The sequence below is a fragment of the Calonectris borealis genome, chromosome 6 (genome assembly GCF_964195595.1).
Source record: "Calonectris borealis chromosome 6, bCalBor7.hap1.2, whole genome shotgun sequence".
Lineage (NCBI taxonomy): Eukaryota > Metazoa > Chordata > Aves > Procellariiformes > Procellariidae > Calonectris > Calonectris borealis.
In genome coordinates this window covers 7,216,576-7,242,957 of record NC_134317.1, presented here as the reverse complement: position 1 = coordinate 7,242,957, position 26,382 = coordinate 7,216,576, and the positions used below count along the sequence as shown (strand labels likewise).

At 42.3% G+C, this 26,382-nt stretch overlaps 1 protein-coding gene across 1 annotated transcript in view; it reads left to right on the top strand.

The window, feature by feature from the left end:
* Positions 1 to 26,382, top strand: part of THSD7B (thrombospondin type 1 domain containing 7B) — a 271,437-nt gene that overhangs the window by 226,538 nt on the left and 18,517 nt on the right. Inside the window, exons 15-19 of the mRNA XM_075152722.1 lie at positions 8,978 to 9,111; positions 9,858 to 10,011; positions 20,405 to 20,546; positions 21,964 to 22,079; positions 22,629 to 22,746. Of these exons, the coding sequence (XP_075008823.1) occupies positions 8,978 to 9,111; positions 9,858 to 10,011; positions 20,405 to 20,546; positions 21,964 to 22,079; positions 22,629 to 22,746 (664 nt within the window). The remainder of the gene's footprint in view (positions 1 to 8,977; positions 9,112 to 9,857; positions 10,012 to 20,404; positions 20,547 to 21,963; positions 22,080 to 22,628; positions 22,747 to 26,382) is intronic.

Below are 26,382 nucleotides of genomic sequence, written 5' to 3'. Positions count from 1 at the left end.
CTGCCTGCGGGCGGCGGGACGATTTGATCCGGACTTAAATAGCGCAGCTCCTGCACTGCTGGTGGAGCCCTGGAGATCTTGGTGTCAACAGCCCTCCTTGTCTGTAGGATGTGCATGCGCTCTATGCCCATGTTATTGAATTTTTATCATTTAATTATTTTTTCTGTAATGAAATCTACTTTGAGTTATTGATGGTGTTCATGGAGATCGGGTCCCACCTGATAAAGGCCAGCTGGCTGCGTGCCGCCTGGCATGCCTTCTGCATGTTGTCTGCAGGCTTTGCTGCAGACAGTGCCACCCAATTAAGATTTAAGTGTCTGAAAGCCTTTCATATCTGTTGGGATTGATATTCCGATATTGTGGGGTTTCTTACCAGATTTCAGGTTAAGCCTCATAGATTTTTTTATTTTTTTATTATCCTAAGGCTTTGATCGTGAGACACACGTCTGAAATCCAGAGGATTGCTGGATGAAGCTGAATGAACTCTGCTTTATTCTTCAGCGTAGTCGTGCTTTTCATTCACTCACAAATAATGCCTGATTTCTGCTTGAGGGATTTTTTTTTTTTTTGAAGGATGGGGAAATCGAAGAATTGAATGCAACCTTACACTGTGGCAATTTTATTTTAAGCAGATTTTCTGCTTTTTTTTTTCTTCGCAATATTATCATACAGCAGCTAAACTAATGAATATATAATTTTCTTTCCTTTCTGCTTGTCATGCCCTGCTAACATGGACATCTGCAAAGGCTCAGGTTGGTGTTGCAATCTGTCTTCATCTTACCTTATTGTTCTCATTTAGTAAAAAGGGGCTTCAGTGTTGTTCTTCATCAATCAGCTTTTTTTCCCTTCCTCTCTTTAAAACTGGATCCAACATTATTACTGCATAACAGATTCATACAGAGAGGTGCCACAGTTGTTTGTTACCCTTGAAACTATCCTTCAGTTGCAGCAAAATGTGCTGTTTCAAAAACACGGGACATTGATTTATTTATATCTACTTAAATTTGCTATGCTTGCCTAGCTTTGTGACAGGGAGACAGCGGAAGCTACAGCACCTACAGCTTCTGGAATCAGCAATAATGCACTGAAACTCTCACTAACGAGTTTCTGCCTTGCTTTCGACCCCCATATTTGACAACATGGCATTGTTAATATCTTGTCTAGATTCAATATTTTCTTGATAGTGAAGAAACATAATTAAAAAATAAAATAAAAAGCAGAACCACAGGAACTGGCCATTTGTGATTCTATTCACGTATCCCCCATTCACATTTTAACATCTCCATTTTTTTGGGTAACTCTGAGACTAAATTGTCTTGTGTGAATATATCAGGTAGAAATACATACTCAATATCTGTGTGATATCTGCTGGGTTATACTCCGTGCTGTGTTCTGCTCCTCAAAGGCCGTAGTGACAGTAAAACCTTGAGTAAAACCAGGGAGGCAGGTTTGGGGCCGGGAGCTGCGCGTTCTCCGTTATTTTCTCACATATTTAATCATCCATTAGAAGAAAATAAGGGATTTACTAGGAGCGTTTTGTAAAGACCAGCAAAAGACTAGATACAGTAAAAGCATCTAAAGGCCACGGTGAGGGAAAGTGGAGCATCTGGATGTCTTTATAGCAAGGGTATTCTGCTACTTTCCTAATTTCTCCTCTTTTCCTTATTTTACAGCCAGAATTGTACAGTGCTGCCTTTTTTGGTGGCTTCATCCTGAAATGTCTTTATCTGAACTCAGTATATGATTTTAAGCTGAGACTTAAGTTAGTGCAAGAAATAGGGCATTTCCAGATCCAGTCCCCTGCTCCCTGAGGGCTCCCTCGTCAGCCTCTAACAAATCACTCAATTCTGCATCCTCAGTTTTCTCATGTGTAAATTAGGATTAAAGTTGAGCGGTTTTGAGGATCGGGCTATAAATAGATAATCAAGAGCTGGGGGAACTTCAGAGGATTGATAATTGTTTTTACCCTTCCTACTCAGTGAAAATCACTTTCGGCAGTGTTTTTGAACGCTGTCACCATGGCTGGTCCCTTACAGTAGTGGTGAAGGGTCTGTTTCTGTAGGGCTTCCATACTGTCCGCAGGGCAGAGATTGGGAATTGATACATCTTTCTGTCTATATTATAGTAATTATTGCCCTGACTCTTAATTCATATTTTGTACTTAGAATAAAATTGATCCCGTCCTTTTGCCAGCTACAAAGTTTTAGGCAGGTCTAGGTTTTCTATAAACTTGGTTCAATGCCAGTGAAGGCTTTTCATAACCTTAGTGAAGCTCTAATTGATTTTCTTTTTTCTGTACCACAAAGGAGGTAAAAAACACTAACTCCTTTGATTTGGGTGTAAATGAAAACTAAAAGTGCTGAATTTGCTTCACGAATATTTGTGCAGGTATCTGCTAGAGGCATAAAAAATTCAGGAATTCCGATAATTTCAGAAGTCTTACCGCATGCTGATCTATTAAAACTTTTGTGCTGTAAGTCATTTTTGAGCAATATTTTTTTAATTTGGGTGGATATTTGCAGCATCCAAATACCTAAAGACAAGTATTCATCAGTGAAACAGCTGCTTTGCAAAATCCAAATTGCTTGAAAATTAATTGTTCAATCAGTTTTAATACTGGTGAGCGGTTAGCATATTTCTGGCGATTGTGATCAATATATAAACTAACATGAAATAAAATCAATTTTATTTTAAAGAGAACTATTTAATGTTGAAATTTTAATGAGGTCATTTCTGTGATGTAGTGTTTGTTAATGTGCAAGTACTTGTCCTTCATACAGTTAATTCGGTAAAGCTTTTAAATGTGTGCTTAGATCTGCCAAATCAAACATGCACTTAAGTAATTAACAAAGTAAGTACTCTATTTCGAATTCAGTTTTAAAGAATTAAATAAAAGAAACTCATTATTAGAACTTATCTGGTTTGGATTAAATGGAATGCGAAGGCAGTATTAGAGCATTATAAAAATTATTCAGTTAACGTATGGGCACCTTACAAACAAAAAAGAGATTTGGATGAACTAGGTGGAGTCAACATAGAAGTCAAATTTGCAGATAATTGCAATGGGTGGGCATCTTTGGAGCCGTATTTCCCACTGTGCTCCAGATCTATTCGTGTCAGGGTGGTTGCAAGAGAAGTGCTGGCTGTGGTCCCCATTTCACAAAGTGGTGGCCATAAGCTGTAAGAGAGGAGGGGGCCACTTTTGCACGGTGACGTCCCACTGCTGCCTCCTCTTGCAGCCTGGATATGCAGGGAACATAAAAGTGGGTATGCAAAAAGTGTCAAAAGTGAGCAGATTGCTGGCCAGTCTCAATAGGAGTGGTTTTAATATCTGCGCTTGAATTTCCTTACCCGCAAGTGTCTTTGCAAACCAGAGCAAATCAGCTCTCTTTCCTATACGAGATCTTTTCTAGCTTTAGTGTTATTCATGGTGGTCTCCGTAGTTTAAAAGTAGGTTGTTACTTCTTTGGTTCTGGCTGTTTCAATGTATTAGGTCTAATGTAACCTTGGTATAAGGGCAGCGATGTGAAATGAACTTATGTTAGCAATGAATTTAGCCCATTTTTATTAGAAATGAATAGTACGAAGTTTGTCCTCAGGGTCTCGTGCAACTGCTACAGTGATCAGTTTGGTTGTTCTAATATAATAAGCAGATATTGACTTTAGTTGAGGTGAACACCAGGATTTACTGTCTTGAAAGCTAAAATATCGACTGAGGGAAAACCAGAGTCAATATTTACCTTGAGCGACAATACATCTTGATGTTCACTGAAATATGAAGTCACTATGATTTTCAGAAGCGTTGAACCTCATTCTATTTTACTCTGCAGGTGCTCATCAGAAAAGCTAGCTGAAGTATAGGTATGAATTTCTGTTAATGAATCACATCAGTTGAGCAAGTACACTTGTTTCTATATGTCCTTTGCAAGGTCAATATTATTCTGGACCTACATTTAAATAAGTAAGTTACAGAACATTATAAATCACACCAAAGCTCTCTGGTGGTTAGATATTTGGACTTTTCATTAAAATGCAAGTATCAGCTATTAAAAGAGAAAATAAATAGATTAATGTTTGTATATCTTGTTGAAGTAACTGTTGACATCAAGATACTTTTGCAAGGATTCAGGGTTTGCACTGGAGTGAATGGGAACTGGTTTCTTTTATTAGGGCAAGCCTGTAGCAGTTTGTCTCTTAAAAAGTAGCTTTTGTCCTTCTTCCCTTTAATTTATTTAGAACTGCTCCCATCGACTTGATTTTAGGATTCAGATGTTAATGTATTCCATGTTAATTGTGGCTACAAAGAGTGATATAGTAGTCCCATGAAAGTCAGCGGCAAAACTCCCATTGAATTCAGTCAGGCATCCTTTCACCCCTTGGTTCATTGAGCCCAAAACCCAGTATGTGAATATGAATAAAAATTGAGGAAAGCAGTTAATTTCCTAAAATGCTACAAGTATTTTGATTGTGTTTACTTCTTGAAAGGGTTAAAGGCGAGGGTTAAAGGCGAGGCACTAAGAGATGGAGCCAGGCTGGTCCCCTGGGTGCTGAGCTCTGCAACTCCGCACAGGTCAGGTGTCTGCAGCTTCCAGCATCCTTCTCCCCCCTTAGCAGTGCCCATCGCATGGACTTCATTTAGTTTCTGTCCTTCAGGAGATGATTGTGGTGGTACAGCTCTGTACATGTGTTGGGTGGCTCAGTCTGAAGGTTTTTGTAAATGCACTGTCATAGTGGGTTTGCATACGTTTGGGGAAGAGTGAGCATTAAGCAGATTATTTTCAAAGGAACTGTTGCCTTTGTGCTTGGGAAGAGAAGTGGCGTTGCTGGACAAGAGACTTCTGTATCTGCAGCAGAGGTAGCAGATGGCAAATGTGATGTGACCAGGATACCGAGACTGTGTCTAATTTGAAGCTTGGACACACTCTACGTTGCAGCCAGGGATCTGTGGACGCACATCCCAACACTCTCCCAGCTGAGGCACTTTGGGTCTCCGGGTTGGGTGAGGAGTGAGGACACCACATCCCGTCCCAGCCTCTGTTCAGGGTCGGGACAGGGTGCTCCCATGGAGCCGGGAGGTGAGAAGTGCTCCCAGGTCCCCTGGTTAGCACGACCCAAAGAACAGCAGGGCTTAGCCAAAATCCTTTGAAAATGCAAAATCAAGAGCATCATCTGTTTGACCCTGTGAAGTACCACAGCTGTTAGCAAAAGATAGGAGTGAAAGGCTTTAAGGTTTTTTTTTTTTTTTTTTTTAAATACAAAAGAAGAGGAATTGGGAGTGATTGAAAGCAAATGATGGCAAGCCAGGAGAGAGAAACGGGAGGAAAACATTGTCCTGTGGAGGAAGGGAACACACACCACGTCACCGTGGTGTTTTAAATGCAAAGAGAGAGTCACAAATTATATTCACAGCTTCCAAAACGCATACCCACAGAGCTGCACCGGTGGAAATCTTGCATCTCTTTACGACTCCCATTTAAAAGGTGGAATGGAGTCTACCGACATGCATTGTAACTTGCTCTGAAGAAATCTGTCCCTCCCAATGACGCGTGGTGGTTATTTACACCTTCCCGCTGTCTCAGAGGTGCTACCGGAGATGGCATTGCTCGGCGCTGGCGCAGGGCAGAGGAGAGAGGTTGTTCACAGCCGGTGAACACAGCGGTGTCAGCACGATAACTTAGAAAAACAGGTTGTTTGTAACAATTATATTTTGGGGTTTTGGTGTCGAGTGTAACCTGGAATCCTGACCGAATTGGAAGTACGGAGGGGGTCAGCAGCAGGGCGCCTGTGGAAGGCACAGCTCGCCGGAGCTGCGGGCTCTGGGCCGGGTATTCCGCAGGGATCGTGCGGCCGGTGCCGTGTGCCCTCCTCCACACGCCGAGCGCGGGATGTCTGTCAGGGGAGGAGATGGGGCCTCACGTGTAACCGTACTGGCTTGGCACGACCAGGCAGCAGAATACAAACGCTGTGTTAATGGCTGCGTTGTTGTGATCTGCCCGCTCTTGAAAGCGCGCATCTGAAGTGTCACTTCACGTCACCTGTGTTTGTGTCGCGACGCGTGGGATCTCTGTCCTCACGCGTTTCCTCTGGCAGATTTTAATTCTCGCGGCATCTGGTCAGTGCCGCGGGAGGTTTTGGCCACCAAAGCGCAGTTGTGGTAAATTCCTGGTGTTAGGCCTCTCCTGCTGCCCGCGGGTGGGCTTTGCTGGTTCGGAGGGGTCTGAGGTGGAACAGATTTTAACGCGGAGCGACGGGAGGTCGCTGAGGCAACGCGCCGGGATTTCGGAGCCCTTGCTCTGGGCCCGGCGAGGAGCAGAGGCCGCTCACTGCCGGCGGCGGGGTGAGCGCCCGGCACTGCTCGCGTCGTGACCCGCGGCATTCACAGCGATATCCTCTAACCCTGAGGAAGGGTTGTTAATTAGAGCAAGGAAAAGAACCTCAAATCCCTAAAGCCACAGTCTGTGCTGCGCCCGCCCCAGCTGCCCCGCCGTGCTTGCGGAAGGGCCCAGGCAGGACCCGCGCCGTCACCTCCCGGCCTCGCCCAACCTCTTCTTTCTCTCCAAAAGTCTAAACAGCAGTGACAGGCACCCACCCAGCTCTTAATAAACTTATTAATAAATAAGTTTTACCTCCCTTAACACTGCCGGGTGGGACGTCTCCTCCCCGGGCTGCAGGTTCCCTGCCCCCAGCAGCCAGTTCTTGCGAAGTTTGGTGCTTCGCTCTCTCTGGGTTTTGCCTCCGCTCTGCGACGAGGGGTCACGCCTAAAGCACACATTTCCCTCTTCAGCTGATCGTCTCCTGCAGACGGCAGTATGTTTTGTCAGACAGCATAGCCAGAGCATGGTTTTTTTTTTCCTTCCCCCGCGTGGAGCAGGGAAACTAATAAATACTCCCTGTCTCGATATCCATCTCCTTTGGGGAACGTGAAGGCTTTGCAGTGCCTAAAGAGGGATTGTTATTCTTCCCCGGCGTGTGCAGGGAAACGGCTGCAGCAGTCAGCAGCTCTCAAGGTGACGGACTGGCCGGGGCAGGACGGCGGCTTCGCGCCGGGCTGGGTGTGCTGCCGCGTCCCCCCGCGCCTGCGGCTCCCCGCTTGCTGGTGCTGAGCACAGGTCCTGCTCAACGGGTACTTTCTCTCTTTGCTCTTGTGTACACCAGTTAACGTTAACGAGCATGGCTGCACAGCTAATTAGGGGCACTTCTGGTGCTGCTTGCTCAGCCTAGGAAACTTAGCCTCTGTATGCACTTTATACAACACAGAGATACCGTTATATCACATAGGCCAAATCCCACCACCTCAGCCTGCAGAAATCATTAGCCCGTACCGAGTGACTGCAGTGCACTGTGACCTTTCAAAGGACTTCGTGCAGGCCCAGCGAAAGCCGGACGCGTGGCACTCCACCTGCGCCCCCCCGAAGGCTGCGGGCGACCCCCCTGGCTTGTGCAGAAAGGGGGTTGTACCAAACGTTATCGCTGTGCGTGTTCCAGCCCTGCCGAATTTTGCACGTTCTCTCGTGTTATTTATGCAGACTGTGAGAAAGGATTTGTGCTTAATAATATGTAGGAAAAATGGTACTAATTGTACTGCTGCCTTTGCCCCCTTCGTTCCCCTCCCCTCCCCTTCCCCTTCCCCTTCCCTTACTAGTTCATGCCGTGCTCGCCCCCACCAGGCCCGACTTCTATTGCCCTCTCTCCTTTCTTTTCTTCTTCATCTCTTTTGCACTTTTTAGCCTATCTTCCTCTCTCCTCCCTGCTGACGCAACGTTTATGAAGACCCACAGTTAAAATTAGTTTCTGACATTTGCTGTTCCTGAGGGGTTTGCTTTAGCAAGTTATCTTCTTCTCATTTGATGTGAAGGTAATTTTCTGATGGGGCACCAGTTTCGTTTTCTGACTGGTATCTCAATCTCCCTGTCCCCTACCTCCAAAATGTTGCAAATAAGGTTTCTTTATTGTTGTGGCCACAAAATGTGTAGTCGTAATCTGCTATTTTAAAATGAAGCTATAAATTATTAAACCTGTGGCTGAATGGGTTTTTTTTGGGGGGAGGGGGGAAGGCTATTGATTTAGTTATTTTAATGGTGAGAACCGAACAGCTCCGCAGCAGCAAGGCCAAGGAGATTTTGATGTGTGGAAGAAGAAATTTTAGGTGCGCTGTTTTTTAGGGCAGCGCATTGTGCTTCATACAAAGCAGCAGAGAACACTGTATCTTCAAATCAGCTTCTGCAGACAAACTGGATTCAAAATAACTTTTTTTCATTACTGTAATAGTACTGTTGATGCATTCACTTGTTTAAACCTAAAAATCTGCTAAAGTACTATATCTCAGTGTGCTGCTGCTAACAACCTGAATATCCAGCACCTTTTAAAAATGTTTATCAAGCTTTTGGCTGTATTTTTCTTTCTACATAGATACCATAGTTGAGGTGAATACACGGTCGTGTTTGACTAGGAGATGTGTTAGAGATAAGTCACTTGCAGGGAAAGAAGCATTTATAGTTTTTGTGTATAAAAATGAAATTTATAAGACGCATGAAATTTCATTCTTTTATGGTAAATGACTTACAAAGATATGTTAGAAGCAAAGGTAAATGAGTGCTGATTTTAAGTTTGTACCTTCTGAAACACAAAAGGATGCAGTACATATGGTCCTGCTGAATGATGTGTGATAGATTATAGCGAGAGCAGTCTGAGCAAATGAAATTGTAATGGAGTTCCTCTTCTGGCTGCAGGAAATAGCTGTTATTTATCCTGTTGCCTAAGATGCTGCATGCATACTGCTGTTCATTATATACTTAAAAATCCCTTGGCAAGTTAATAATGAATAAATGAACTTAAAGCTATTACAACACCCTTAGCATAAGGAGCGTAAGCCAGGATATTTTTCAGTGTACTCTTTCCTGGGTTTGGCTGAGGCGTTTCTGCAGAGATGCAAACCTGGATAGTTCAAATGAACAGTTTTGATTCTTTCTCCTGGCAGGTGTATGAGGCAGTCCCATGCTACACCGAGTGCAATCAGTATTCTTGGGTAGTAGAACCGTGGTCTCCCTGCAAAATCAACAGCGAACAAAATTCCCTCCACTGTGGAGAAGGAATACAAACGAGGAAAGTCAGGTGCGTGAAGACAAAAGCACAGGTACTCCACATTAAAGAGAGCTGGTACATACTTGCATAAAGCTGAGATATCTGGCCATCTGACAGTGAGTACGTTGCTGAGTCCAGTGTATTTCAAGTGAAAAGAAACATGCATTTATGTGCAATGGTTTACAGGAAGAGCATCTCAGAGATGCAGCCTTGTGTTACGATCAAGATGTCTTTCAGGAAGAAGGCATGATGTTTAAATTAGAATTCTTCAACCTAAATGCCATATATACATAAAGTCCTCCTGAGGTGCAAAGCCTCCATATTCTGATTTGCTAACATTTTCCCCAACTAACGGCACTGCACGCACCGGAGTGGCATTCATTATTAGTGAGTATTCATTCCCCAGGCACGGAGAAATGCTGAGTTATTTCCAGGTGATCGGATGTAACTAGCAGGAGCACGAAAGTTTTTTCTTGCTGGTTGTCATTTTCTGTTCACTCATTTGTCAGCCAATCCAAGTTAAAATCCCTCTGTATGAAGTTTGAAATGTTTATTTAAAGGAGTTATTGAAATCTGTGAGTAACAAAAGCATGGCGTGTGTGTAGCTGGTTTTGATTTGCATTAACATGATTAATTCTACAATTTGACCAGCCGTGCTGCAAGTAGCTGTTGTGTTACGTATGGTGTCCTATATGGGGTCAAGCGGACCTGTTGATATCCATCCCTTCTGTAGTATGCTGATGATCCTCTAATGAAAATGTCTGTTTTCTGTGTAGGTGTGTGAGTACTGCTGAGGACCACGGAGGGGAGACTGTGCCCAACGCACTGTGTAATCAGGCTGAAATCCCAGATATAACGCAGAAGTGTAGCTTGTACTGTCCCAGTGAGTGTGCAGTGTCTGACTGGGGACAGTGGAGCAAGTGTCCGCAGGTAGGCTTTCCTGCTTGTGTCTCTGTGGCAATGTTCCTCACGCGTCGGTCTTCTCTGTCCTTCAACTGTTTCATGAGATAGTCATTTTCTAACAAAGTTAGTTATTTTCTGAGGAAAGTCAGGCTTAATGGATCCTGCCAGCATGGTTGAATCTGGAGATTTTTATATTTCTACAGAGCCTGAGCTATAGAAAATTAGTTAGTAAAATACATAGTTATTACTGTGACAGTTGATTTCACTGAGAGTGGTGGCACTCCTCTGGACAGGTCTGAGGGAATGACAGCTCTCCCTTCCCAACAGACACTATTTCTGTCCAGCGTCTCCTCCTCCTCAAAACCTTGAGGGAAGATTTGAGGCAACAGCAACAGAAGGGCATGGCAGCAAGATGCCTGAACAATTTGTCATGTCACAAAATACTCAAAACTTTGTGAATTATGCAGGGATTCAAGCCACCGCCAAGTGCTCTGTGTTTTCCTAAGTGTGCAAGATGGAAAGAAGCTGCAAATTCTGTCTTGTGAAAACTCTCTGGCCTCAAGCATGTAATTTCAAACCCATTGTTCCTCTCTGATCGGTGTTGAAATAGGTGCCAGGTTTAATCTCAGGGGTTTTGTAATAGACTTGCTCGATGTATTTAAGTGACAAACGTATATTCATTGCCCCTGTGTTAACAGGGCCATTATCAAAAGTCTGAGTGGTTATTGGACAGGTATTTATACTACTGCTGACACAGGTAATTTCCTTCCATAATATTTTGTGTAGCGTATCAATATACTTGGTAAGAACATGTCAAATAAAATCTTGTGTTTCATTTCCTGCATTCGCCTCCTCCTGAGCAGCATAGCTTTGATGAAGTATAACACTCTTGCAACCGATACAGATGCTTGGATACCTTTCAAAGTCCCACTGTGGTTGGGCTGTTTCTTTGCCATTGACTTTTTTCCTAAGAGATAGATTTTCTTCATTTTAGCATGCAGTGAACTAATGCAGAGATCCTCAAGGCCATCGGGTATTTTTCAGGTGCCTTGGCGGCAGCCAGTTGGGCATGAAGGATTGCTTGAAGCTTTAAGCACCCTCGTATCCTTAAGACACCCCGAGTTTTTGCCTGAATATTCCTTTTTGGCAATGGCAAAGCCTCTGTAGCCCGCAGAAGCAGGAAAGGGATGCTCAGAGCTCGTGGGCTGCACTCCATCAGGCAGCATAGCTCTTGGCAGTCGCAGAGCCGAGTGCCACAGTCCCTGTGTCTCCTTGTACATCCTTTTGCCACGATAGATGTTAATTCATAAATGTGAGGGCATCTGCATGCCAATGCAATTAACTGAACAATATGTTTTCACAAGCTGTTCTGCAACGCTTTGTTGTGAAACTGAGATGACTGTGTGCGGATGGAGCATGTGTTTAAATAGTTCTGTCCAGATACGAGGCAATAAACAGCTTGAAGTTTTATGGACAGATAATCCCCTCCCTTTGAAGAGTTTACAGCAGTGCTGTCTCCCTTTTATAGCTACCCAGGCTATTTGTGTTCCTTTGGTTTGGAGAAAGGACCACACAGCACAGTCCCTCCCAGGCTGCACACGCTTACCATCTCCAAGGCAAGCGCTGGGCTTGCTGTAAGTGCAGAATGGCTGTACCATGGTGGTAGTACTGGTGCGATGGGGCAGGGATTGAGGGAAACGTGGTGGCCAGGAGTGAGGCATTGCCAGCACCAGGGTAATTAATGCAACCCTCCATCTCCTGAGTCACCACTAGGAAAGGTGGTCACTGAGAATGGCCCCAAGCTGGTGGACATGGTCAATGTTGAGTTACAAAGGCAATGCAGCCTATGGAGGATCCCGTTTCGTCTTTAAGGGAAGATCTACGTGTGGTCAGCTGAATAGCTCCACTGGTTGCAAGTGAGAGCTTGGGTCTGGACCTTGCAAGGAGACCCTACATGTAGACCCCCAAGTATAGGAGTCTGCATCTGGAGCTGAATCTCTTGTTAAGTCTTTTGGTCAGGCCTGTTGTGCCTCCAGCCTGCTTGAAGTGCCTTCCCATGGAGCCCAAAAACCGTGTCAGTAAGTTTGCGTGCGTAGAACCTCTTGCTCATTAGGATTGTCTGTTTAATTGTGTTTGAGGGAATTTTGCTCAATGGCTGCTATATTCATGCATGGTTTCCGATTCATGCCAAACTGGGGCATGCCTGTCTTCTGAGGATGTATAAAATGTTTTTTGAATATTCACCGAAAATCCTTTTTCTAAGTATGGCTCCTTTCTCTTGCCCAAGTAATCTGAAAAATCTGAAGGATCACATCATACTGAAATGAAAAAGCAAAACCGTACATCCTGGCTGCTCTTTTTCAAGCATATTTACATTTCATATCAAAACTGTTGGTACTCTTTGAGTCGTAGCACTCTTGTGAGTCAGCTGCCAAAGAGTATTCTGGGAAATCTTTCTGTATCTCTGGTCATGTTTGGCTTGCTGGGAATAAAGCGTATTTATGAAACTTGACAAATTCTAGTTTGTAAGAAATGAGCAACCACAATTTCAGCCTCATCTTTGCCTGAGTAGCTCTTTGATTTGAGATATTTACCTAAGATTTTGATCAGGTGAGAATTCTTTTCCAGTCGTTTTGGTGTTCTGCTCATATTTTATACTGTTGGTAATAAATGTATCCTGATAGCAGAATAACTAACTGTTATCAGCTGAATATAAAAAGGCCTTTTAGATTATCCAGTTTACCTTTTGTCAATATGTCATTGAACTCTGGATACTTTCTAGGGCATTACTTGGTTTTATCTTGTAGCAATACTCTTCCCATGTGAATTTTCCACTTTCAGGGTAGTAAATGATCTTGAATCATGTTGAAATCAATGAGTCATAAAGGTGGCGACTGCTTTGTCAAAAGGAAGTATTTTCTTCAATACTTCTTTCTGCTGAAACATTGTATTTGTTCTACCTTTTTTGGCTGCATTTCCCTTTTGCTTTTAAATATTTGTGTTTCTAGGGTGGTCTTTTGTAATTTCAAATGCTTCCACAATTCTTTTATGTGTATTTTCCAAATGAATTGCAATTTTTGCATCTTGATTATAGTGCCATTTAACACTGCTACACAAAGCTAAATTTTAATATTTCCTCTAATGTCACTTCACCGTGACCCAGAAATGCAGCCGTCTGAAATGTAATACTTCGAAGTTACTTTTGAGGTTTTGTCTCTTTACTGGATTCAAGAAACTCATAATTACTGATTTAAAGCTTCCCTATTATTCTCACATTCTCTATTGTGAGAAGTAAATTCAAAATGGTTTTCCCTCTGATGAAGACTATTTTTTGGCTCATAAAGTTTTCTTCTTTGTCGCTAAGTAACATCCACGTAACTTAAATGGCTTTAAAGCCATTTAAAATAGCAGTTTAAAGCTTGGTAGTTGGAAAAAAAAAAATCACGAGCAAATTAGATTGACTTGCATTTTGCTTCAGAGATTTCGTATTCGTTCCAGCTACAATAGCGTGTTCAGTCAGACATCATCACTTGATTGCTCAAAGACCCAGCTAAACAATCTGCAAACCAAAATCCTATCATCTCTGTTACATATTCAGTGATCGAATAACATGCACTACCTGCGGTGTCTCAACTTTGTATTCATCTGACTTGGAAATGTAATTAATTGACTTCAATTGAATTCATCAAAGCATTCTTAAAAAGAGTTAATATGCGAGTTGCGCTACAAGTCCCTGAAATAATTACCTCAAATTTATTTTGTTAGCTCTCTGCTGCCGCGTGGATAGCTGTCGCAGCCTCCATAGCCGGTCGGAGTGGCTTCCTTGTTTGCCTCAGCTGTTGGCATTTCTAGCAGCTAATTCTAAGATGCCTGAAATTAGTTAATTATAGGAGGTTACACGTCTAGGCAGTGAAACAGCTGTCTCTGTTTCAGCGAGCATTTTCCTCATGGATCAATAGCGATGTACAACGCTCAGGACTTGTGACAATTGAGTTATTATTCTCATGGATCTGTGGCAGGGGGTGTAATATTGCCATAACTGATCGTATTAAAAGTGGCAGCGGGCAATACAGCCAACTCTCGGGTTTTGCAGTGACTTTCATTGTAGATGCACGTCGGAGTATCGTCATGGTTTGGAAATACTTTCCTTCTTGAGCCAACTGGAAGACAAATTGTGGACTCGTGTAGACGTTGGGATTCACTGAAGCCTTCCATCACGACTAGTAACTTTATATGTAAGTTTGGCAGAGGACCTGCAGTATGGAGGCTGGATTGAAGGGTGAAGCTTACACAGAGTTGTGTTTCTAGCCCAAGAGATAATTTATTCAGGTCAAGCATGAGAATTATGCTGGTCCAAGGCTTTTCTGGAAGAAGGTACACTGCTCCTTATGCATAGCTGGGACTTGATTTTTTTTGTATGGCTTTATCAAAAAGTTGGTAACTGCTGTATTTTTTTAGATTCATTGTTTACTCATCTTTATTAACAATCATTTTTTAAAAAGTAATGGTTATATATGGAGGCAGATAAGGTTTCAGAACCTAGATGCATCTCAAAAAGCAAATTTATGCAAATGCATTTTCATTTCAAAAGACCTTTCATGTTATTGTAAATGGCTTGTTAAATTGTTACAAAACATCCACATCCGCATGAACAGTATAACGGTTCATTGCTCTGTTAAAAATAGTCAAATCCTGTTGCTGCCAGCGCATTTACCTTAGTTGAGGTTGTATGTTTCCTTATGAATAGCCAGTTAAATATATTGTGGCCAGCTATTTATAGCACAGTATGCATTATACAAGCTCTTTGATAAATTAAACAGCTTAAAGGGCTCTCTGATGGGTTACAACCTTTGTGCTGTACAATTATGATGCATATGAAAGCTTAGATCAATGGACAGCTTTTAAAATCCATCACAAAGAGTCTAATAGTGTATATTAATGTGTGATATCTTAACAGCTCTTACTCTGGAACTTAGCATTCATAACCTCACAGTTTTATTTTATTTAGTATCCTTCTCTTCCAGAACAAACTTTCTGTGCTTTGTCCGTTCTGTTATTGTCTGGAGCAAAGGCTGGGTACATCCTTTGTGTATGTTTGTGTCCCTCACTTTTTATGTTAGCTTAAAATAGTGACAAGTGGTCATGGTGGAAAAATGTGATTGGCTAAAAGAAATATTAAAAAATGCAGTAGTTAACAGTGCCGAGAATTCCTCCATAGAATCAAGACGATGGCTTTTATAAATTCTAAATAGTCCTTTGGGAAAAACTCTGATTCATTCCTACCTTAACGTTTTCTGTACCTCTCATTGCTTCAGAATATTTTGTTTCTGTAGGTGGTTTATATAATCTGGCCTATAGATCCCTGGCTCTAGCTCAACTTTTTCACACTTCATAGAAAAGGATAATGGAAATGGTGAGGTTTATAAATAGTAAATAAAGAAAGAAAGTAGTCTGAGACAGTATAGTTGTACACGTAAAGAAACTTATTGTGTCTGTGTATGACGTCCTATTGCTGTAAGCTATTAATGTGTGACCTGAGTTAGATCCCCGTTATTATTTCCATCTAGAAATTCCTATACCAAAGGAAGCACATGCCTGAATTATACACCCCATTGCTTACAGTCATAAAGCAGGAATCTGGGCTAAATCCAACAAACAACATAGTCTGTAAAGCTTAATTGCCAAACTGAGTTGGCACCTAACCTTGAAGGTACATAGAGTTTTCCAGGCCTCTGACCATCTACCTCCGTGCATCACAGCTATCTCCATTTCTTAGGACTTGTTTCCTCTCTTATATTTAAGGCCAATTGGCACCCATATTCGTCATACTTCTTTGATCCATAAATCTTTAATCTATTTCTAGCCTGGATGGTATTGAAAGTGGGTTTCAGTTGTCCAAAATAGAAGCAGAAATTGGACAAAGGTTTTCCACTTGCTAAGCAGGTACTAAACTCTGATGGTCCCCAGGCTGCAGCAAGAATTGTCCTTCCTGCTAGCACCAGCCCTCGGGCAGAGCAGAGTCTTAGTTTCCTGGAAAGATCAGGTGAAGGTGCTGAGTCTCCAGAGTTGCTCTCATTGCAGTTCACTGGAGATGTCCTTGGAGCCAAGACCCAAGCGAGAGGCTGAATTTCACCCCAGCTTCTTTTTCGCTTTCCTTTACATGAGGTCTGTGCAAGAGTTGCTTGATCTGGACCCTGGCACGAATCAGTGAGCTCTGTGCGTGTGGAGAGCTTCAGCACCTGCACAGGGTTCTGCATTGCGCTCAGTTCAGCCATCACCTGGTTTTGACACTGCCTACATCTATCTTAATAAATCATTGCAATCTAAGTCTATCACCTTGGTTTCAATTTCTGCGTAAGGAGATTTGCTGTTATGCCCAATTCTACCCCATTGTTACATACCAAATTTTTCAACTATGGAAACTAGTTACGGGATTTATAAACACAGGCATAAAAATAAGTAGCATGACTATAAAGAGACGATCTCAAAAATACAAGTCAAAGTTAAACTCCCACTACTGAACGCTTCCGTTGTATGCATCAGCCTTTCTCTTAACAGTGGTGTTGGCTGCACCTTTTCCTCTTTCCTTGTGCTTCCACTGTAGAAGTAGTGTTGGCTAATGCTGAGCACAAGCCAGCTGTGATTACCTTACAGGAGGTAATGGCTGACTTAATGTAAAAATAATTTTAAAAAAGCTTAATCTATGATCAGTGAAAGTAGTAGTTATTAATAGAACAGTAGGAAGTAAAATAATGTCTTTTGAAAGTATAGCATCCACTTAGTGGGAAGAGAGGAGTTGTAAATGAAGATACTCAGTAAAGGATTGCTGAATCACAGTGGGTTTTATTTATTTAAAACCTGCAAAATTGTAGATTCATATATGCTTGTGATAAGAAACTTGGATTCCTAGTGGGGTAGAGCCGATCCAGTCTTGATCCATGTATCTGAATGGCACCTTCACTATTTCGTATGGAAGAGTATTTGAACAGTCAAATTGTTTTTGTCATTTTCTTCATATGTGAGAATATTCAGAATCAACCCCTTCCGTAATCTCGCCCAAAGCTTAATTAATTCTCTGATAATTTCTTACTTTAGTTACTCAAGTAATCTTTCTTTTGCTGCCTTTTCCGTAATATTACTGACTGCTATTTCTGTCCTACCTCCAATAATGTAATTTGCCATTGATGATGATTGTTTTTCTCTCAGTATTTTTTAAGATCCAAATTCAGGACTAGATAAATACCGTTGGTAATGATGGCAGTGGTGACAATGGTGACATAGTATCTTCCTCCTGCTGTGCAGCTTATGCACTTCTCTCTGTTATTGCTCGTTAATACCCTCAGCATCTCCCCACTGGAAACAATCCCTCTTCTTTAACTTTCACCATTCACATCCCCTAATGACTTTGAGTCTGCCAAGCCATTCCTCAACCTTTGTCATATCGTAAATATTTAATTTTTCCAGCCTGGGATTTTGGAGGGGTCCTGCAGGAGTTGTGCACCCACGCGCATTGAGATTCCAGGGTAACTGGATATTCATCTCTGTCTTGCTCCTTTGAAAATCCCAGTTTTCATCTTTTTCTTTGCAAGTCATTCCCTCCTGCCGCTTATTCAGTTCCATATGTATTTGGCTCAATTTTTTACATAGTTAACTTGAAAGAGTAAGGCCAGAAAATCAATTATAAAACTAAATTGACTTCTCAATTGACGTAAAGAGAAATTCAACAAATAATATTACAGGATATTAGTTACAGTTTGCCGACTTTGAATTTTTGCATGTTTCCCGTGTACTCAGCTTGATTAAATGAACACTTTTCCTACAGAGATTCTTTATTATTCAAAACTAGTAAAAGTGGGGAGCTTATCGCATCAGCTCTGGCTTCTGAACGACATGGCTCATCAGCCCAGCGAGAACGCCAGCCTCAGAGCTGCAGTAAACCGGTTGTTTATTTGGATCCTGGCAAACACAAGATGGACTTTGACCTGTTTGAGTCACGGCTATTAAAGTGGTCTGCCACCCATCAGGAGGACATCTGAGAGGGAGAATGGGCCTGCTAGCCAGGAAATCTGGGTGGCTGTATGGCAGCGTGAGCAGCGCTGAGCTGCGTCAGTGCCCTGTAATCAAGCACAACGGGGTGCACGCTAGATGGGGGGAATAATACTATTTTATTAAAAGAAGTTACTTATCTACAAATGATGCATATTTTCTGGCTACAGGTTCTTATTTTGAAGGGAGTAAAAGCAGGTATTTCTGAGATGGCACAGATTTAACTTCTTTCACAGCATTCATTGATTTTTTTTTTCCCTTTGGTAATATAATGTTCCCTTTGGAAACATTAATTAGGAGCAGCTACTGAGCTACCTTCTTTGATTTTTTTTTGTTTTATTTGTTTTGTTTTATTGGCAAATCATTTAAGTTATTAGTGTTAGTTGTGAGAATGAACAATCGGTTTAGTTGTGGAAAAGGCAGTAAAGTATTGGTAAACACTTAGCATAGGTTTAATTTTCAGATAATTAAGAGCAATTGGTTATTTTAGATGACCATGGACATTCGAATAGGTTTACCATTTAAAATTATTTGACAAGGTGTGTGTCAGAAATAAGAACATAATAGAATTTCCTCACATAGTGTAAGCATAAGGAAAATAGGACCTGACAATGTATTTTAACACGAGACCAGACTTTTTCCTATTTGTCCTGATACTTATTCTCTTTAGTTATGCTATCAACTGTGCAACTAATCCAGTCTGAGATCTAGATTTATGCTGCAATGCCATTACATTTCTCTTTAATATTCACAATTACCCATACTTTCACTCGTTCAGGGTTCAGTGTTCGCAGGCAGTTTGTTGCATGATAATAAGCCTGTGGTTTTAAACTGTTAGTTATTTTTTGTAATTAAAGTGCTCTGTAGAAAAATCATGTTTTAAATCACTAAGCATTTATGAAAATGTATTTCTATGTGCTTTTTTTTTTTTTTTTTTTGCTTTCTTTGCTGTTTCTGAGCAATCTTTAGTCCTAATGAGAGACTGGTAGGAATTAAATAGGTCACCTTGTTCAGTAAATGGCTGTGAATACCTTTAATAGGGATTTATTTCCATTAGGTTTGCTGCGACCACTTCCACGCACCCACACCCGCTGTACTGGGTTGCAGGAAAACTGCTGAGTTTCAGCAGGTCAGAGCCCTTATCCTTGGGGCTGCTTTTCTGTCCCAACCTTAACCAAAATGGCTCTTACGTATTCCCGTAATCACCCTGGCTTCAGAATAAGCTTATTTAGACTTTTTTGTGATTTCATTTAACAAGTCAAAGCAGCAATCCTTAGTGCTCTTCACCACCGTTTGCCCTTGCCCGGTGTCACAGGTGTCTAATCTTTGACACCACAACTCCTTCCTCCTGCAATAGTTCCCCTTGGCATGAGAGATGGATGGGACAGCCAGGGAGGGGACACCGGCAGCGGCACCACGTTCCCCATGGCCCAGCTAGGGCTTATGCTATATCCCCGCATTAACTAAACCAAGGGAAAAACGTAACAAATGCTTGGCAAAGCCGGGTGACACCTCCGTGTGACATCCGAAGAGAAGAGCTCTCTGCAGAGGAGGGGTAAGCAGGAGGCTGCAGGAGGGGATTTGTGGGGATGAGCAGATGCTTTCCTCTACATAAAGGGGATGTTTCCTGGAAGGCAGAAAACATTTAGTCACTGTTGCTAAGTCTGCAGCTGAAATGGAAAGCAAAACAACCCCATGCCACAGTGCTAAGAGAGTGAGGATGGGGGACTGCTAAAAACAAACAATTTTTGTGCCTGTGATGTACAAATACAAAGGAAAACTGGCCTCAGTTGGTTCATATTCATATGAAAATGTAAACAAGCAAATCCTGGTTTATGGGCAGTCAGATGTCAGTATTTGTATCACATACTTTGAAAAGTCACCCCGTCTTCTTATCAGCATCATAACTGATACGCAATTACAAATGTCCTTCCTAGAAATGAAAGCTTTGCTGCAAGATCAGTTATTACTTAAAAATGCATTAATTGTGCCAGAAATTCTGTCCCATTATTCAGTAAGATGGCATTTTACTAGAAGTCTAGAGAAGAGGTGGAGAGTAGAGCACAGCAAAATGGCACGGTCTTTATCCCATTGTCCCCAAAGATTCTTACAAAAAGTTATGGAAATAAATAGTATAGGAGTGCCTAAAATAGCCAAATCAGGGTGGACAAAAGATGACTTCTATTAATATTGGATTCTTACCTTTCAACCACATTTCTTTTCCTTCATGTGCTTTTAAGTATCTGTAGAACAGAAGCGTGATTATATCGTACCTCGTATGGCCGTGGATCTGCGTGTAACAACCACCGGCGTGGTGGTCAGTGTCTGTATGATTCACTAGGGTCTCTTGTACTGTCATCACTTTTGCATATAGGTGTGTGATCCGAATGTTATGCAAATCCGAACTCGACAAGTGCTAAGGTCTTCTGTCAATACAAAGCCCTGCCCTGAAGATTCGCAGATGAAGCCATGTATTCTTAACCAAAATTGCTTCCAATATCAGTACAATCTAACAGGTAGGTACAACTTTCCAATATACTCTTAACAGGAAGTGACACCAATTACAACATATATTAAATTGATGTTCTGCTTTTCCAAATATCTTTGCATAAAAGATTCAGCCCCTTAAAGGCTTTCTCCAGTTGTGTTTTTAGTGATGTTTGCTTGTGGTGTTGGTTAAAGCCTTGACATTAGGAGAGTTATGTGTAGACAACACTGATTTCACTAAAGTTAATTACATGCCTATATTTTTTTTGTCCACAGGTTAGTGGACAATTAATTTTTAATTTAAGTTGTCATTGCAGGTACACTTGACATAAAACAGGTTAAATGGGTCTCTTCTTTTTGGTGGGTTATCAGCAGAATTAATTATAAAATTCCAGTTAAAAGAGTATCACCTGTGTGATTCCGCTGAAGCCAGTAATACCAACAAAAGTCTGGTTTGAAGGCAAATATGGGTTATATGGGTGGGCATAGGATATTCAGAACCAAATGCATTATTTAGGACCTTAGAAGCAATTAGATCTGTTGCAAACAAACTAACAAAAATAAAAAAAAAAAAAAAAAAGGAAAAATTCTTTTGTTTTGACCAGCTCGGATAAATGAGAAAGGCAGAGAGAGGAGAGGAGATCTAAGAGGAGTTTGGGGGCTGGTGGGAAGGGAGAACAAAGCAGGAGAAAATGTTATATCTGAATATAAACTCAGCCTGTTTGAACTAAAAGACCTAGAAACACACGATGCCTTTTTTATCATCACATTTCAGAAATGCAGAACGTTTATGTGTTCATGTTTATCAGAGGTGGAAGACACAAAGTAATAGGTTTTCTTCTCGTATGCTTCCTATTTATTGGTGGTGTATGGAAATTTTCGTTGTTTGTGTTATGCTTTTTTGTTTATTTTAAATGGTGTTTTAAGGCTTATTTTAGTTTAGTTGTATTCTGGCCATCATAATTTCAGACAAGTAATAAGATATGAATTTTTCTTCTACTAGAAGTACTGTTTTTATTTCATGAGTATTAGAGCTTAGTTTTACATAACGGAAAGCTTTGCCTTGAGACAAGAAATAGGTTAAACCAGAGTTACCCTTCAGAAACTTCCCCAGCTACTTTATCAAAGTGAAATTTTACTTCAGACAATAGAGTCTCGTAAATGCACCAACTGGGTTGAACTGATACATTTTATCAGCCTTTAACAGTTTTCTGTGCATTCTCAGGTACTGGTTTTGTTAAGGGGATATCTGAGTGCAAAGTAAGGAGTTTCTCCTCCGAGACTTGCTCGGTTTTAAGAGCAACTTACTTTTGTGTGGGTTTGGGATGCCCTGACGTGGGGAAGCGCTGCGCTAGAGGGGGGTAACCCGCGTGTTAAGTAAAAAGATGTGAAAACAGAAAGACGGCCGTGACCTGCTGCCCTGCATCCTTCGCTTTCTGTCTGCAGGCTGGAGCGGGTGCCAGCTGGGTGCCAACGCCACCTGCGGGCACGGGGAGCGGCGCCGCCTCCTGAGCTGCCGGCGCAGCGACGGGGCCACTGTCAGCACGCAGCTCTGCCAGCGGGTGAGGATGGCACTCGCGTGTGCCTGGGGCAGGGAAACGCCTGGAGATTCTTTTTGGTTTCTAGAAAGCCCGTGCCTTCTGATCCGCACCAAGACGCTGTCCGTAGGTGGTGGAGAAGTTGTGTTCGGTGCTGGGAGCGCAGCAGTTGGGTGCTTTGGGGAACAAAAGGATTCCCAGCTGCTGATGTTAGTGGGTGGTATCACTCCTTGACTCAAACGGGAGGTTTTGGGGGTGGAGTAGCACGCATGGAGCACAGCTATAGACCCTGCACCATGGCTCCAACAAAGCTGGCCGCCAGGGAGATTGTGCCCTACTACAAGTTTGGGATTGTCCTTTCAGAGTAAGACCCAAACACTGAAGGACTTGTAGACGTGACATGCTTCAACACTGAAACTGCTTTCACCAACTGCACCCTCGGGAAAACCCCCTGCAAGCAGCAACGTTGGCAACCCACTGGAGCCAGGTTTCCTGACTTGGTGCCCAGCCGCGGCAGGAGGTGGCCGGGGGGCCTGGGGAGGCTGACGCCTGTGTTTCCTTGTCATCTCACAGCTTCGCCTGGAGAAGCCCGTGCAGACGAGCAGTCGGTGCGTGGTGGGGTGCGCGGTGGACTGCCGGCTCTCGGCGTGGTCAGCCTGGTCGCAGTGTTCCCACACGTGTGGCGCCGGCGGTGAGTCCCCACCTGCCCTCCTGCCCTTTCCCCCACACACACCTCAGCAATGCAGCGCAGACAGGACCCCCAGTCCCACCCAGAAGGGCTTAGGCAGCCCCCGAGCAGGGGTGCAGAGCACAGGGATTGCCCCAAGCCGCACTGAACCCTTCAGAGGTGATTTTTGGACGCTCTCGAGGTCCTGAGGTGTTGGGGTTTTTGAACAAAGCAGGCTATTTTTAAAGTACTCAAAAGTGAAAAATGCAATTTAGGAAACCAAATGGACAGATGCCTGGAGGATTATTTCATTAATTAATTCAAACACTCAGGATTCAGTCATAGGAAACATTAACCCCAGAGACAGGAGGAGTACGTAGAGCTAGCAAAGAGCTGGGGAGAGTTACAGGATTCTTAAGAAATGGATAAATAACTAAATACAAATCCTCTGGTGAAGTTACTTTTAGTAACATAATTACATCCCATTGAAGAAAAACCACTAAGGCTATTTTTCATCATTTAGTGTATGCCTCTGTCTTCTGGTATCCACAGGTCCCTTAATACTTGTCTGACTCCAGTAACTTCAGCGAGGTTTTCTATAGCCAGTAATGCTCTCCAGCATACAAAAAGTGAAAGGATTAGGACCGTTTTTTTAACTTCATATGATTTAAAAAACCCTTTTGAGTATTGACATGAGGAAATGCATTGAAGCTTTTATTCAAAATAAGCTCGTGACATTATTTCCCAGGCTTCTGATGTGCATTAGATGTACAGCTAATCTTTAAGATTCGAGAACCATAATGTATATTTGAGTCAAATTCACTTAAGGTCAAAAAGAAAAAAGCTCTTAACTTCCATAAAGCGATTCCTTCAGATGGATTTCAGAGATCAAAGCATGTTACAGAAAAAGCTTAATATTTGGATTAGTGGTGTTCTTTCTTTGCTGAGCTTTTAGCCCTTTTGTAAAGTAGTGTTTTCTTAACAGAAATGAATAATTCATAGGCAGTGTTTTAACAACACCACACTAGGAATACTATTAATTCCAAATTTTTTTTTTTCTTCAAAATCCATTTTGGAGTGTTAATGTTCATGTTGCTGAATGGACTTAAATTATTTTTTTGAGTGTTCAATCACTTACTAAAATAAACGGAGCTACGTGTGCAAAAGCAATTTGTAACTTCTTTATGGCTTTTAGCATGCTAAAGGAGCAGCTCATCCTATATAATGCCCGAAGGTTGTTTTTGTCCTGAGTTCTTATGTTGTATAGTCTGCAAAGGAATGTACCCGAGTGAAGGTATGGCTCGTATTCTGCTCCTGATCCTGAAATGCTTATGTAAATCCTAAAGACTGGTTAAAGAGCTGAGGGTTCCCCATGCATGTAAGGACCAACCAGTTACTTCATGTCCTAAATCAAAGCTGGGCTTCTGCAGAGGAAAACTGGAAACATCTGCGCCCTTTCGAAGCAGACCTCAGCTCTTCCTGGGAGTGTCCTGGCTGTAGGTGCCAAACCACATTAAGGCTGCTTGAACCACACAGTCAAGCCCAAGCTCAGCTCAGTCTATGGGTCATCTTTTGGTCCTCAGAGACCATAACTTCGTTATACTGCTAGCTAGAGAGCTGGCTTATACAGTTCAGGACATAGACGTGTATGATTTAAAAGCTGGAGATACTGTTTTGTGAACCTACGGCAGCTAAGCAGCTGGGAAAGTCTTAAAAATTGTATCATAAGGAAGCCAAGTTTTGCTCAGTCCTTCTCTATCAGTTGAATAGCTTTGCAAGGACCCAAGAGTCTTCCGAATCTCACCCCAAAGCAGGAGCGTCAATGAAACAAAAGTACTTTGCATCCAAGTTCTTCCGAGCGCATTGGTTATTTTACTGCAGCCCCAGTCCTGATCTGAGTTTTGCTGCAGCAGCCATCAAGCGTGGAGCTACACTGATATCAAACATCCGTGATGGAGGGACCTTGGCACCAGTCCTGCGGCCGTGGCCTTTGTGTGGTTCCAACAGCAGAAACACCGTCATTTCAGCTTCTTCACTGAGTTCCAGTTGGTTAGAAATACTACTTGATGATGTATTAACAGAGAAGACATTAATTATGTACTCATTTACAGGTGGTACTCCTCAGATGAATACAGAGAGGGTTTTCTACCCAAAACGATACCTTTGAAATCATCATGAGTTTCTCAAAGGCATTTGTGAGAACAGGATGGAGCCTCAAATTAGACAGGGAAAACCAAAGGATGACAATAAACGAGCTGTGGGAATTGGCTGTAGTAAACACTGATTCGGCTTCCCTTTGCCAAATAAGTAATCGCCCACTATTTGATAAAGCTAAAATGTAGGACTTAGATGCATGGTTCTCAGAAATAATTCACGGCAAATGCGTTGTACGCACCGTTACTGGCTCCGCTCACAATAATATTCTGCTTTTCTGGCTTTTCTTGGAGAGCATGTGAAGGGCCTGCTGAAGTACCGTAAACATCTTCAAAGAGAACTATAATTTAAATATCATTCAGATCAAAATTTAGTGTTGCTGGATTTACAATTTCATGTGTTTCTTAACTCAAGCATTGTTGCTAACATTTTTATTCTGTCCATCTCTTCCAGCAACGGTTTGCTGTGATATATTTTAATGGATAAACCTTTCTCTTGCTCAGGTTTTATTTTATGGAACAATGCATTTAAACATGAAGTGCTGCTGCTGTGTATGTGGCACTGACAGCTAATATGGTTCTGGTACACAACAGCCAAAGGCGAATATATTGATTTTTATAAATGATGATGAGTAAAGTAGATCTCTCTTTCCTGCCTGTGCTGAGCCTACGGAGATGTGTAACTGATATCTGCCTGTTGCAGCTGTAGTTCTGGGCAGCATCTGCTCAGGATGCTGGCTAGGGCTTTAGGCTGACATTGGGTTATATATTAGAGTTCCTCATATCAGTTGCTGTACTGCTATGAAAAGATGTATAGTACTGCGTTAATGGATGATGCTCCCACGGCCTGAATCAAAGTTGCTAGAAAGATGTTTGGTACGGATAATCCCCAGCAAATCGTATTTCCTTTGTTATGGTAAATGAATACACGAGGATGCTGAATTTTTCTACGTAAACGTTTTCCAATCCTGTATGATTTCTCCCAAGTTGTCTGATGAGAGTCCTAATAGTATAAGAACACCTGAACCCATGCTTTGCCACTTATAAAGCTGACTTCATCAGATAAATTATGGGACTTACCTGAGTTACCCAGGAGAACACGCTGCCATGCCTTGCTCAGTCCTCAGAGCCCAGAAGAGACCGTAGCGGGTTGCAGAGATGTGCAGCCCAACACCAGACTGACCCGTGGGACAGAAATGAGTGGGACAAGGATGTGCACGACTTGTGCAAAAATTTGGTGGTTACATTTTTCACTGATTCATCACCAATTTGGGAAAACATTTTTGGTTTTGCCTTTTGAAGAAGAAACTTCCGTGACTTTTTCTCGCTTGCTACTCAGACTCGTTAAGCTCCGGTTTGGTGATGCTCGGAGGCATTGCTGGAAGAGGGGCCACCAAAACCTCTCCCAGAGCTGTGGATGCCCCAGCGCCCGCTGGTGGGACTGGCAGTGGGAAGTAGATGAAAAGCCCCATTTATCACCAGTCCCCTTTGCTTGTGACGTGACCTC